The sequence below is a fragment of the Bombus terrestris genome, chromosome 4 (genome assembly GCF_910591885.1).
Source record: "Bombus terrestris chromosome 4, iyBomTerr1.2, whole genome shotgun sequence".
In the NCBI taxonomy this organism is placed as follows: Eukaryota; Metazoa; Arthropoda; class Insecta; order Hymenoptera; family Apidae; genus Bombus; species Bombus terrestris.
Genome location: NC_063272.1, coordinates 10130710 through 10145388, shown reverse-complemented (window position 1 = coordinate 10145388; position 14679 = coordinate 10130710). Strand labels below are relative to the sequence as shown.

The 14679-nt window shown below is 38.7% G+C and overlaps 1 protein-coding gene and 1 long non-coding RNA gene across 2 annotated transcripts in view; one reads left to right on the top strand and one right to left on the bottom strand.

The window, feature by feature from the left end:
* Window positions 1–1271: 1271 nt before the first annotated feature.
* Window positions 1272–14679, top strand: part of LOC100650196 (zinc finger SWIM domain-containing protein 8 homolog) — a 111369-nt gene continuing 97961 nt past the window's right edge. Inside the window, exons 1-2 of the mRNA XM_048405576.1 lie at window positions 1272–1391; window positions 2502–2922. Coding sequence (XP_048261533.1) covers window positions 1272–1391; window positions 2502–2922 — 541 coding nt within the window. The remainder of the gene's footprint in view (window positions 1392–2501; window positions 2923–14679) is intronic.
* Window positions 3318–7962, bottom strand: LOC125384997. The gene is made up of 2 exons (XR_007223910.1): window positions 7568–7962; window positions 3318–3874 (listed from the first exon to the last, which is right to left on the bottom strand). It is a non-coding gene; the product is annotated as an uncharacterized LOC125384997 (long non-coding RNA).

Sequence of the window (14679 nt, the reverse complement as noted above, 5' to 3'; positions counted from 1 at the left end):
GTCGGGGTCGTCGCACGTTCTTGACGTGGGTCTGTCGACCCGCCAAGGTCCTTATGCCTCCGTCTGTCGCGTCACTGATACGTTTGTGTCCCTCTTTCGAATTTTTTTTGCCCTTTCTTCTATACGCAAGCTCAACCTAACCTAATCCTTTCTAACCTTAATCTTACGGCCGGTCGTTTGACATTCGCCACAGGCTATACATTGTTTGCTGACAAATCGGACATTTCTTCTTTCTTAATTGTTTACGGTAGACTATATACATGCATATGTATCTACATTTTAACGTTCCTTTCTTTTTCCTTGTTTTTTTTCGTTCGCATTAGGACTGGCGCGAAATTATTCAAAATATGAAAATGATACTTTAATATACGAAAAATCAATACGCTTCTTCAAACATTGAAGTGACGTAAATCAGCTGTTACTGTTTTACTTAGCGTTTTAAGCAGTTTAATGTTTTCGAATAACCACAGTAACGTATATTCGATGTCTTTTTAAATGTTTCCCATGTTTAAGTGAGGACTTGTTAATTTCGAATAATAGTCAGATTTAATCGATCTGTGTAATTCCAATGTCACGAGTGTAATATTTGTTTTATGGTATTGTCCCTCTAATACACGTGCACAAACAAGAGTGTCTATAAAGAGAAAAGTTTTTTTCCGCGCAGTGCTTCGGTGATTATTTACGCGTTTACATGATCGACGCGCTACAGTCGGTGTTGCACCTTACTCACGGAAAACACGGTTCGGGAGACATATTCAATTATTCATACTAAATATCCGTTTTAATTCAAATGTCAAGGGGGTTATCTTGTGGCGGTGTGCTAGACTCCGGTTTAAATTAATTTTCGGAAAATAAGCAAAACCGAATAACAGAATTGGAAAGTGAAAGGTGACCTTCTTTGGCATCACGAACAAAACATGACAGCGACAAAGAACAAAAGTATTTGAAAATGTGATCGACTGTTTTTAACCGACTAATCTCATTACCATTAGCATATTAAATGATGTTTCGAACGACGTCGATCGTTTTCTTTATCTAAATGATTGGAATTTGGACAAGAATAATAAGAGATAACAATTATTTAAATATATCAATGTAAAAATTATTTAATTATTACAATGTTAAATATTTCTTCATTTTTAAATATCAATTTTTATTTATGACGTTAAATGTCAAATTAGTATAAAATGGAGCAAAATAATTAAATTCTTTTCAAACAATAAACGTCTATTAGTAAGTATGTATTACTATATAGGTTACGAAGTATTATAATGTTGCTTGTACACCGATTGGTGGAACAATTAAAAGTAGCGACTGTTGCTGTTATAGCTGTCGGTGATGGTAGAGAGAGGGCTAATAGAAGGGAAGTATCGGACTCCGTGTTAGCGGTGGTAAAACGGTGGTTAGGGGCGTACGCCCGGATTTACCAATTACCCTACCATGCCGGACAAATCAGAGTTCAATTAACAAATTTCATAGGTGTTCAGTCATGAAAAGCCTGGCGAACACATAAGCTAAAAGCATTATCCGCGAAATATTGTCTGACTCTTCTTAAACAAAATTTTTTTCTATATGTACACAAAATTTGCTTCTTCATGTCCCATACAAATTGAATGTTCATTATTCTTGTTGCATGTGTGACGTAGTTTTGCAGTTTTCATTTTACGATTGTTTATTGATAATACGGCATTGTATATGTTGTTTATTTTCTTTTTCGTTTCCATATATTGTTGGACAATGTGAAAAAAGACTATTGCTTTTAATATTGAGGCTGGTGAATATCGTTGTATTCAAAAATCAAAAGGGAGAGATTTGAGTAATGCTATGTTACTTTGTTTATTAATTCTCATTGCAATAAATGTATTTAGTAACATCGCATGAATGTTTAAAATGTTTCAAAAGTTGTGTTGTAACGTTTCAAAAATTGTCTTATTTAAACATGTGCTTACATAATAATAAAAGATATTTATATGTATTATCAAATAGAGAAGCAAATTGTCTAATTGTAAGGGGGTATAGTGGTCATTGTATAGATATAAATAGAGCTATTCATTCGCTATTAAACACAGGTAGACAATTACTGAATAGTTCAGCCAGTTAAACCATTCAGGTCCAAAGATCCAAAGTTCGAATTCCCTACTGTAATTACCTACTTATAAAACCAAATCAAATCGAGTTGGCTGGTATAATTACCTACTTATAAATGCAAAAATCATTCATTTATAATGCGTCAAAATAAAACAGAATTCGAACCCTGATAAATGAAATACAACACATACGATTCATGATATCCCAAACAAAAGAAACATACGTCAACCCTCTAAATAACCTAGATAACTATTCTCCCGCAGGCGGCGATCCGCGTGGGGCACAGGGTTGAAGGGTTTGTACGTCGAACGGTGGCTCGGCTCGTAAGAGACGGCGGCGGTGTCGTCGCTTCGTGATCGCGGTGGGGCCGTCGTCGGAGCACGGTGGTCGTTCGGGGGCGCAGTGGCTCGTAGTGTCGCGCGTGCCGATTCGTACGACAATTAAAACTGGCAGGCAATCTGGCTCGGTCTCCCGTGGCGGTGGGTGGTAGCGGCGGTGGCGGTGGAGGCAGTGGAAGCGGCGGAGGAGGGGGTGGTGGAAATGGTAGCAGCAACAGCGGCAACAGTGGCGGCGGATCTGGCGGCGGTTCTCGGGCAACAGAGCCGGCTGCCGCTTCCGCCGTATCCGTGGCCGTGGATAATGTCGCCGGTCAATCGAGTGCCCCTCAGATAATCGAATGGGAGGAGACCGATCGTTACTCCTTTGATGATTCTGACCGTTTCGAAGAGGATTCCCTGTGCAGCTGGAGCAGCGAACCGGAATCGTTGTGTAATAATTGGAGGGGATGGCGACGACCTACCGCTGGTTTAGGCATTACCAAGAAGTTTACGGAAGGTGAGATTTTTCTTTTTCCTTTATGCCGGCTAATATCGGTGAGTATAGCGTGTTCGAAGTTTGATGGTCATTCAAGGATTGGGGAAAGACCTATTTGAAGATGAAGAGGGGGAAAGTTGATGATGACCTTGAATGGTTCAATGATTTAGAACATGCTATAGCTATAGCACCGTATACCACGTGGATTTGTATTATCGTACGTACGTTCTATTACACGTACACTTCATTTTAGACGTATGAATGGTTACATTAAGTGAAATTCTTATGTTGATACATAGATTAATATGAAATGAATCTTGTGTAATTGTACATAATAATACACAAAATAATCGGCGAATCCTTTGTGAATAACTTTGATACATCAACTGGAAAATTAACACGAACGATTAATTGTGTAATCCGTATAATTGTAATGACGTAACGCAGAAATAGGGAGGAATTTTTTTGTTTATGACGCGAATTGATGGAATTTTCTAATTCATTATTCCGAAGCGTTTTTGATCTTAGTCGTCAGCTATGCGTCGAGTCGTGTGGTCCGACGCAGTAGATCCATTATCTTCGGTAGCCTAAGACATATGCATTGTCACTGCGTCCGCAAGATGAACGTGTGGCAATGCATTATAATTCTCGCGTCTCTTTAAGCGTCGCTGAAGATGCCCGCGTATCCTATGACGCATACAAATTCCACGACCCGTTGGCTCGAGTAAGCAAGGTTAATGATTTACCATCTTCCTGATGCACCGTCACGTTTCTTCGTGCTGTTTCATTCTTACCTGTCGTCTCGCCTTCCGCAATCGGTGACGTTTGACTTTCCATAAAAGGGACTCGATGATTTTGGGTCGATCGGTATCAGCGTTTTCTTCCTTAATAGCGCCATCTGCTAGTTTGTAAAGCTTTCACCATATAGAATATCTTCATTTTTAACGTTAGAGAGATTTCCTCGCGGAAATATCTGCAAGCAGAGAAAGTAGCTGTCATAATAGAGGGCGCAAAGTTTAAGACATATTCTGGTTGAAGCGGAACGTTCTCGGTTCGAGGACGCATTGAAAACTCGTTTCATGATAAATCAAACAGGAAAAGAGCGTGGAAACGATGATCGAAGTTCTTTTTTCATACTTTTAACTGTAATTGAGTTGGCACGTGGCCAACGTTCATGTGTCGCGTAAATTACTTTCTTACTTTTGCTCGAGAGCGTATGTTACACCTTGTAATAATAATTTACTACATGGTTGCGCGGTGTGAACCGAAGCGTGAAGTCGAAGTCAGTTATTTTACTGCAACGTTGATTTGATCGTGTCTGTCATAAAAACACGTTCCATGCAGTTACACAATTTTTTTCAAAGCACAAGATCGTTTGGCGAACAGGAGTGTATCAATAAGTTTTTCGGACGTGATCGTTGGTATAATTAAATTTTTTGCGACATCTTTCTGAACATATTTCTTTTTATTTTGCACTCATTGTATCGATAGTATGAAAAACGTTAGTAGATAACGTAGTTGTGCTATTAGGTCGAATGCACACGAGCGACATTTTATCGCGCGATGCCGTTACGGCCATATGTCGTGTCTTTGTTTTCCTATTAAGAACAATAAAGACAGGCATATGGTCGCAGCGGGATCGCGCGGTAAAATGTCGCTCGTATGCATTCAGCCTTAAACGATATCTTATGTACGTGTAAACAATTCCCCTGATTTGACGGTTCTATCTTGAAAAAGGCAAAAGATAGAAGAGCAATCGTTAACAAACACTGTGTCATAATATAGGAGCTTTTATCAGGCACGTGAGATTGCGTCTTTCGCATAGAATACGTATCTTGTAATATATCATCGTCATTATTCACATTCATAGAATTTTATCGCATTTCGTTATGTGACCATGCGGATGCTACTTTAACAAAATTTTAATCTTCCAATGAATGGTAATTCGAAGCGTCATATGCAATTGTACTTTTGCAACAGCGATCCATTTCAATCTATATGCAGCTTCATAATCTTACTTGTTGCATATTGGATAAAATTCAAGAAGTTAAACCATCTTTCATCTACTATTTATTACTTTTTTTTTTTATCAGAGACATATTACAAAGTGTTTCATTGTCCGCTGAATTTCTTCATATATTCTCAAGTTACATTTTCATAACGTTATATAGCTAAAGTTTAGATATCTAATCTCCTATTAGAAATACAAAATAGGAGAATTTTTCAACGAAGTTAGTTTTTTATGTAACTCTATAGACATTACATATAAATAAATTTAAACATAAAAGATAATCAGATAAGTTTTGTTCTTCTTAAAATTTGACAAGCTCTTAAAGGATTAGCATCCTCGATGGGACTAATCATAAGCAGGCTTCTTAATCTTAGTTTCCAATCGGAACAAACGATTCGTACAGCCGTGTCTCGCGTCGTTTATCCAGGCACACGCGTGTATCTTGACGGAACAGAGGAGAAGTCTGATTTCACTTCATCCTCGCCGCTTCTCCCTGGTATATATACTCCTTTCCTTTTTCTGCACGGTCCTTGCTCCGCGGCGAGGCGATCAAGGCCGAGAAAAAGACTAAACGAAGAACGAGATAAAGAGGGACAGAACGAATCGTACTCGCTCTCATTTGCGCGCGTAAACACACCGCCTCGCGTCTGAGCAACGTCTTCGGCAACATTGGATATTATCAGGCGATACAGTTTACCGCTAAAATATGCTAATTGCGTGCATGCTGGTGAATTAACGTGTTTTATTTCAGAACACTCGATCAAGTCAGCTTTACAGTCATTCGTGAAAGTAATTTCGGCGGTGAACGCTGCGGAACAATTGTTAATGAGCGTCGGTGCATCGTGTTCGTATACGCGTTGACCTAATTTGGAGAAAGCGTTAGGAGAATCGAAAGAGAAAATAGGATCGAGAGGTTTTCGTGGTGTCAAAAAGTAAATAGAAAAGTCCGACGCGCTAAGGAGATTTTAAGATCCTCCCAAGATTTCAATACTTTTTTGAAATCGTTATTTTGTTTCGAAATATTTCGTCGAAGGGATATTCCTCTTTCCTCGATCATTACACGAGACATCGAAACAGTTTCTCTTTTCTTTCCTGTTTGGCTATAAATTTATTAATTTATTCCAATAAACGGAGGAACTCATATGTTCTGATTCAAGTCCAAAGAACAACAAAATCAGTTGTTGCGCTAAACAAAATATTTTTTGCTCGCTTCAATTTTAGGCAGCGAATTATTCAGTTCATTGAGAATGGTCCACTCTTACTTCCAACGCCTCGTATATTCGACTTTTTTTCATTCGACGCGTTATGCCTTCTCACGTTCACCTACAATTCAAAACGAGTCACCCTGTATGTGGTACTTCATAAGTTTATAAAAATGCCCACCTTTTAACACGTTCGGAAGACGTAGAGGGACGTCATAACGGTTGTTCCATAAGAGCACGTGGGTATTTTTAGACACGGTCCATTTGCAACGGCGAAGGAACATCGTTCCAAGTGTGTTATGCTTTAATTTTCCGTTAATAAGCATGCAGGCGTACGCGCGCTGAGTTTTGAACGGTTTCCCTCGTCGCCGGTTACGACACGCGTTTCCTTCTTTTATTTACACGGGTGCCACCCCTTTAAGAATTGCGACCACGTAGAGAAAGTATCTCATTTTACTTTCTCGGCGCATGCGCGTACGCGACGCGCATGCATTTAGAAAGTATATACGCTCGTTCCCGGAGACGCGTTCGTTCTGTGTCGTTGCACGACCGGTCACGTCGGTTTTCCACATGACCAGTCGATCGCTTCTGCCTAGAATTTTCAAGGTTATCCTCCATCTGCAACACGCGACGCTAATTTGCTACTTTCTGACACGCGGATATACGCGTCGATTACGAACTCTTGTTTTCCATCGGCGCGACTCCGTGAATGCTAATAGATGCGCGATTGATGCTGCGTATGAGCTAATTGAACGTCACGGAAGCGTTCGTCTGATACGAAAATTAATTCTTACTTCAACATTTACAGAGATTCCAATTGCGATCTAAATTCATGCTGCGATTCAAATTTAAATTTCAATTTAAAGATTCAAGTTGGAATTTAAATTTGCATGAGAGTCGAAGTATAGATAGATACCAATCACAATTTGAATGTATTAATATTCATTAAGCACTGAGCGATAGTTCGCCGTAATGTTTTCAATACTTTGATTTATTAAAATTTCATAAAACTGTAAAATATAAGCGATGAAGTAACATTAAGCGTATTTTTGAAACATCCTTTCATAGCCACGTATGATATTAGAAAACTGAATTCGATAACGTAGATTGTGTGAAAATGACTGCAAACGAATGGATACGTTTTTTCAGCTATGTATTCAATGAAGGTGATATCGCAAAAGAAAAAGTAAATTAATGCAAGCATGCAAAGCGCATTGTTTTAGTCACGCCATCCATTAAAGTTATTTTTGTATATTCATTTCATAAAGGCAAATTAACTCTAAGAGTTATTGTAATTTATCTTTTAGCGCGTCGCCTTATATTTTGTTCACTGGCGTGCTTTCTATCGTAGTATTGCAAGATTGAATTCTTAATTGTAATCCAACAATACTCTAGAATTTTCTTCAAAAATGTGTTCGCTAATGAAAATGAAGGAAATGCCTAGTTCACTTACTTCGCTCGAATTGGATTCGAGGATCCACTACGACGATCCAGCCGATACCGTTCCGATTTCATTAACGATCGCGTGACGAAGAACGGCGACGACGTGGACGCGTCACCCGGTATGTAGCAAGTGAGCAACCCTGGCGCACATCTATGACACGCCTATACCTATTTGAAAGCGTGACAGCTTGAGTCAGTGTACGGTCACGCGCGCCATGCCATCCGGATTTCAATTAGACTAATGCATCGGCAGTGTAGCGAGAAGAGAGTATGCACGTTCTCGCCTCTTCGTGTTGCACCTCTCACAGGATGCGCTAAGCATCTCAAATTTCGAACTGAACGTGACCGAAGAACCGCTTCTTCTTGGAAATTATACTGCATTTTTTTATTTAGTTGATTGTTCTGTCTAAGTTAAGCGTCGACAATTGAGGCGAATCGTGGAACGTATTTTTCCATGTGGTTTAGATGTTACAGATGGATAAACCGATCTCTTCTATTTAGAAGGCTAATTGTCTTCTCTGGTGAGAAAATGATTGATTATAGACGATTTACAGTATCGTGTGTGGTTTGATCTCTTAGACCGTATGCCTGCAACAAAGGACTTGAGAACATCTTCAAAGTTCACCAACTTTTCACTCCTCTGCATCTCGAACACCAGCCATCTATCTCAAACCTTCGATTCATCGATCAAGCTTGTTCCATTTTGCAACCTATCGAAGAATCTCTATAGGGAAGAAAGAGCTGTTGCGAAACGCATGATATCAGAAAGGTTAAATACCGGCTCCCTGCTCCCGGTCCGTCCCTCGAAACATCGGCTGTCGTGGAAAACAATGGCGGGTGTTGCAGGATGTATTGCTAAGAGTAGGAAAAGAAACAATGGTAGGAAGGGGGAAGGTTAAATCAGAAGAGGGACTAGTAACGACGGGACGAGAAGTAGTACGGAAAGAAAGTGACTGGGAGGGATGGGCAGCCGGGGGTGGAGAGGGTGAAACGGGCGGTGACAAAGGGTGATCGCGAGAGATGAAGAGCGAGGTCTGAAGGGAAGCTTTCACTGGTCGATGGTACTGTAGCTTCCTTTTTACGAACACCCTGTGATCGTACGCGAACCAAGATACGCGAAAACAGATGCATACTTGTAGATACAGTAGAGTTAAAGTAGTATAATATGAATAATTTATTTGAGATATCGAAACTGATAGATAAATTGATATTATATCTTGGCCAGATAAACTGAATAGCTGGTATGATTGAAATAAAATGTTTATTGAGGTATAGTAGGTTAATAGAGGAATATGAATGAAAATAGAAGAAGGAAGCCTCCTACCGACGTGGCTCGTGGGTGACCTTGTTCATGGGAAAAACTTACTTTTCCGTTAGACAAATATCCGCTTTCTCCGTAATTTGTAAGAACGTACAATAAACCTAAGGACTGTTTTAAGGACCATCGATAAACCGAAAATACTTGGACTATTAGAGTCTAAATTAAAAAGATACTGTTTATGATGGTTCCTTAGGTTTATTGAGCGTCTGCATCTCACACGACGTAACAGTAATTGAGATAATTCTTTACCTTGTTGATTAGAAATGATAAGATTTCATTTAGAGCTGTGTTTGATGTTGCAATTTGTTTGCAGTAAGATCGTATTAAATCTGTCCTTGTGTGTAATACCTAGATTGTTCAAAACAATTAGAAGATCGCTTTTCGTGTCATTTTAATTTCTGTATCATCTTCTTGTGTCTGTGTACACTGTTTTAATGATTGTTTGAAAGTCAATGTTTATTATAGTATCGTACGAATATGTGGCAGCACTCGACAAGCCAAATACCACCACTCGACACTAACTAGTGTCGGACGACGGCAGCGCAGTGGTTAGCGCCTTAGGTTACGTACGTTCGGAACCCGGGTTCGAATCCCGACGACCGGAGTCCGATTTTTCTTCTACGCAATTAAATTAGGAGGAAAATCAGCAGTACCCTAGCAGCGCGACATCTACAGCCAGCAGCTACAATTCTCTCGCGGACAAACATATATACCACCTCAAATAACATGTCAATATATATTAAGTCTATAGGACTTCTCCGCTCCTCGTCGTCTGGTTAATGCAATAGAACCATTCGTACTAACGATTCTCTAATTATTATGGCCAATGTATTAAGCTCGAAGCTATATTGTTGGAACAAAACTGTTTTCAGAGTATCACGAATTTTCCACCGAGCGTTAACTTAGATTAAACGACCTCAGCCTTGTATTTCCGCTTCATGTGAAAACGTGTATATATTCGTATCAGTGTACATACATACATGTATGGAGCATTATATTCTAGCAATATCTCGGTTTTGCATTTCTTTCTTCTTTTTTTTTTATATCTGGCCGAAGAACGCTGCACTAACAACGATTTATCATTCATCACAGGATATGCCGATGATGAATATTTCATAGGGTTGGCGATAGGGGCTAGAAAAATGGCCTCGTGGACGCTTTTTGAGTAAAATGTCCAGCGTTATATTTGGGTTAAATCGTTCGAATATCGTCATTTTTCTCGTATTGTGTCATTTCGTCCCATTGTATCCGTTCCAGTGATGCATACACGGTGTTCTATCTAACCTAGCCACCTTACACGCTACACCTACACTTTTATTTCAAACGAAATTTCAGTCGCCTTTATTCAGCCGCTATAAACGTGCTGAAATTTAAATACATAATGGTCACTTATCACGCATGCTTCTTTAACCAAATATAACGCTTCAGCGAAAAACATGAGTGACCCTGAAGTGTCCTTGACACTTTCATCCACCAACTTTTCTCATTAGCATTCCGGTGCCACCCTCGACCTTCTTCGTCTCCCTCGATGTTAAATTTTTTTTCGACTCAGCATATCTCACGGAATATATTCTACGCTTAGATTAAGACAAGCTGGCATACTACCTTCTTTCGCGTTTATACAGGGTGAGATGAATTAAGACTGAAAATATTAAGACGAAAATCATCCGTTCTGTTCTGTTAATATAAACAGCTCTTGATTAATTAAAATAATCAATTTTTTTTTTCATTTTCCTAGTTTTAGGTGTATAGAATATCTCGTCAAAATGATTTATCATAATTAAATTCTTGACGACGTTACAGAGACGAATACACGGAAAATGCGTCAGGATCAAATTACGATGTTCTAGATTCTGGAGGAAGTTTCAAATAAGAAACAAATAACTTCGCTATTTTGTAACATGTCTCTTTTAAAAAATAAGAAAGTAAAGCAAAAAGCTACGCTAATATCATCCAGAAAATATTTGAATATTTCAATTTGTAATTACTTAAGGAAAAATAATCTCACGCTTCAGTTGTCATATAGAGGTGGAAAGTCTTGTTAGCTGATAGTTCAGCTCTGTGAAATAAGATATTCGATGTTCGTGACAATTAACTTGAAAATGATCTACCTATAGCTGGACGAGAGTCAATAACACGAAGAAAATTTTCTGCCATTGAATGAAACACCCTGTATAAACTTATTACGCGCACGCTTTATGCGGCAAGCATTGCTCTATAAATGCTCCATTGGCGAGCCATTGACAGGGCGCTGATTCCAATTTGCTCGCAAGCGAGACGATTCGAGCAACGCCGATCGAACGACCGATATCGGATTTGGATAATTCCATTCGTCGTCCGATAATTGAATCTATCCGAGCATATCCGGTCCCACGGTTGGATACTGTGCTGGGCAAAGATTCATCGGGATCCATCCCTGAAACGCCGAGAACGTGCCTGCTTTTCGTCCGAGGCTCCGCTTGGGAAATATTTTCCGAGGGAAAATCGCCTGGATTAAATTCTCCGCCCCTCCGGCTCATTTGCATTTTTGCACGTCGATTACGTGCGTCCGCCTAAACGATCCCTTGTTCGTTTTCCGCTACATTCACTGACTGGTTGTTTTAATTGTATGTTAGTATTTCGGGGCTTGAATCTAGAGTTTAACGTGCCTTGTAAACGTTCGAGTTTAGTTGGCCGTGTATCATTTACTTCTAGAGAAATTCCTACGAGATATTGAACGTTTTTCGTTATAATTACACGTGTGTGTTGTATGTTGAGTATGTGTTAAATTCGCTTTGGGTTCCTTGATCTTATTACATAAATTCGTTGGATTCCTGCTTTTAGGGAAATTCCGTTGAGATGATGGAAATTTCTCGTATAGTCACGCACATTGATTGGATAATGTATTAAATATTTCGATAACATAATCAGTTCTCCACACATATCACCTAAACTGCGCTTTCCTATCTGATTTAAGGATTAAACGTGTGCCCTCGCTATTTATCTATTCAGAATATTTTACAAATATTGATCGACTTGACATTAGTTATCTTATTGATTTTATACAAAACCTTTTGAATTTATCACCTCCTTACAATTTGTAAAGATATCGAACTGTTCCTTTTTTCCCCATTGATTCGTATTATAGTACTCTTCTTTTAGAGATCAAACAATACAAAAGTCTGACGTTATCGTGGTTTTTTTCCCCACGTGGTTTTCACGTGTAAACAGTCCCGTGTTTTTCCACCTTTCGGTGACAGACGAATATCATCTTGTTACTCGAAGCTTGTTAAGAATCGCGCGTAATTAAACGAGACGAAATACGAGCGAGTTAGAGATCGACCGCGGATTTTATTAGCACGTTGGAAATTTAGAGTCGATTTTATCGTCGGATGGATTTATATTTTTTCCGTGTATACGTGGCTGAACACGCGTACCCTTTCCTGTGCACAGGCGTACGAGGAACGCGAGATTTACATGCGAGGAACGTGCGTCCAGACAGAAGGGGGATACCTCTTCCTCTTTCTCCCTCCGCCAGCGAAAATATTTCGCACATAAATCGCTTCCACGAGATTCGTGGATGCTACTTTCGTGGAAAATTATGTAACCTCCGGTGCATCGGCTCGCGAGCCGCGTTTCTAGGTACATATTTTGTTCGTTGACTCGTCGTGCATTTTGCTGTCTGGATCTCCACTGATTTTCTATGACGTTAACGAGCAACGTAGGAAAAGAAAATACGATAGACAATTTTCAATCTGTTCGTAGGATCATTTTTATATAGATCGTATTACGAGCTTCGTTTTAATAATCGTCCGTATAAAAATCTCATTTTGTGTTTATATGTCATCTGAATATGGTGCCGCTGTTTGAATTACTAATCACGACTTGAATTAAATAATTGTCTTGTATTTGACGCTTGCAATATTTCTTTTTCTTACGATTTTCTAGCGCTCAACATTCCTTGACGCGTTTTGGAATCTGATATAATCGTGAGTCTTCGTGCGATTTTACACAAAATGAAGATAAATAAAAGACAAAATAACTTTATTTAATAATACTTCAACGAATTTTATATCGTTTTTTCCATGGGACTCTATGTAATTATACAAATTTATATTATAACATTGAAATATATATTTCGTATGTTATAGAAAAGGTCGACAAAATTATTAAATATTCGTAATATTTTCTTCCTATTCCTTTATATACGACTTATTTAAATTTTCCCCATAATATCAAAATCCTTTGTATAGTTGAGATACTTATAGAAACGATCCTAACTGAAGTGAAAAGAAGAAAACTACGTCACCGGTCTCGTAAAACCTTTCGTCCCCTTTCGTTTCGATGTTCGCGCCATGGTTACCATGAATTCATGGTGGATGTAAATTGCTGGCCGCGTCGAGAGAGAACGTTTGAACTTCTTGGCTCGACAGTGATTGATGTCGATTCTTGGAGACGTGTGTGCAAGCATTAACGTGTTTCAAGTCATCGAGCAACCCGGTTAATGAGATTCTACGGAGAAACGAGTCCATCGTTGTATTACCACATTTGCAACGCATTAACGATTCTTCCGTTTCTAAGAGACTCATTTGTTCGAGAAGGTCGCTATTCTCTGATATTGCGACTGCATTGAAGTTCGAAGATTTCCACGTAAAAGGAATACATTAAAAATCTTTTGAAATTTCGAATAATTATATTTAGAAGGGGTGAATTCGTTTCTTCGTGATGTGAATTTATAAAATTAAGTATTTATACATTTATAAAACTTGTTTAACATTAACAAAAATTTGTTAAACTTAAAATCCCATGGAATCTCAAAGTACTATATGAGCTGTTTAGAAGTCACATCGACTAAGTCCTTAAATTGAAATGTTCAATGTTACAAATTTTAAGGATTTGGAATTGGTTATTCAATTTTGAATTTTTCGTCTGATTTTCCTGCAGTAATAAACTTATAGAAGTAAATAAATCTTTTCGAAAGTGTAGTTGATCAGTTTGACTTTTCAATTGATCGCATTAAACAGGGGTAAATTTGGTTCTTTTTCATTCTTCTCTGGATTTTGAAATGGTAGGTACCTTGGAAAATAAGTTACCAGCAAGAAATATGTAGAGCCTTCGAAATGGATGGAGGAAAATTGCGCACGATCCTAAAGGTACGAGAGCGTAATTCATGTTCGAACTATTCCAATCGTAGGAATAATTTCAAATCGAGTTTATGACGTGCCCTGACCAAGTCACGAGTCAGCCTTCGACCTCGCATGGGAAATTCTAGGGTTAAAGATCAACACTCAGACAGCGTGGTCGCTGAGTTATCTGGAATTTAGCTTGTATTACCACCGGAGATTCCTCGCTGCTTCGAATATGAGCTTCGTTAGCGTAGCACCAGTGAAACTCTGAAAATTTGTCCTCGTTATGTTCAACATCCTATTCGCTTCATTTCATATCGAATTTTAATAGTATTACATCCAATCGGCCGACCTCAATTTTATTTTTACTTTTTATCAGATAGCTTTTTGTACTTAAATATGGCAGTCTGTGACATGTAGATTATGTCAACTAAGGATATCATTTGAGGTTACACACAGTTTCGTCTTAGATCACTCGTAGTCATCGAAGGTCTCCTAAGAGTCACATAAGATTATACAAAGTTATTTAGGTTCTTTTAAAAGATTATTCAGTGTCGTGTAAGTTTTTCTCAAAGTAAATTATCATGGTCGTTGTGTGTGCTACTTAAAGGAGATTGATTTTCGGAATAAAGAAGTTTGTGAAATAGGTATAAAGTAATTCAATGAGGATTAAGATCGGAGTAATAGTTTCCAATT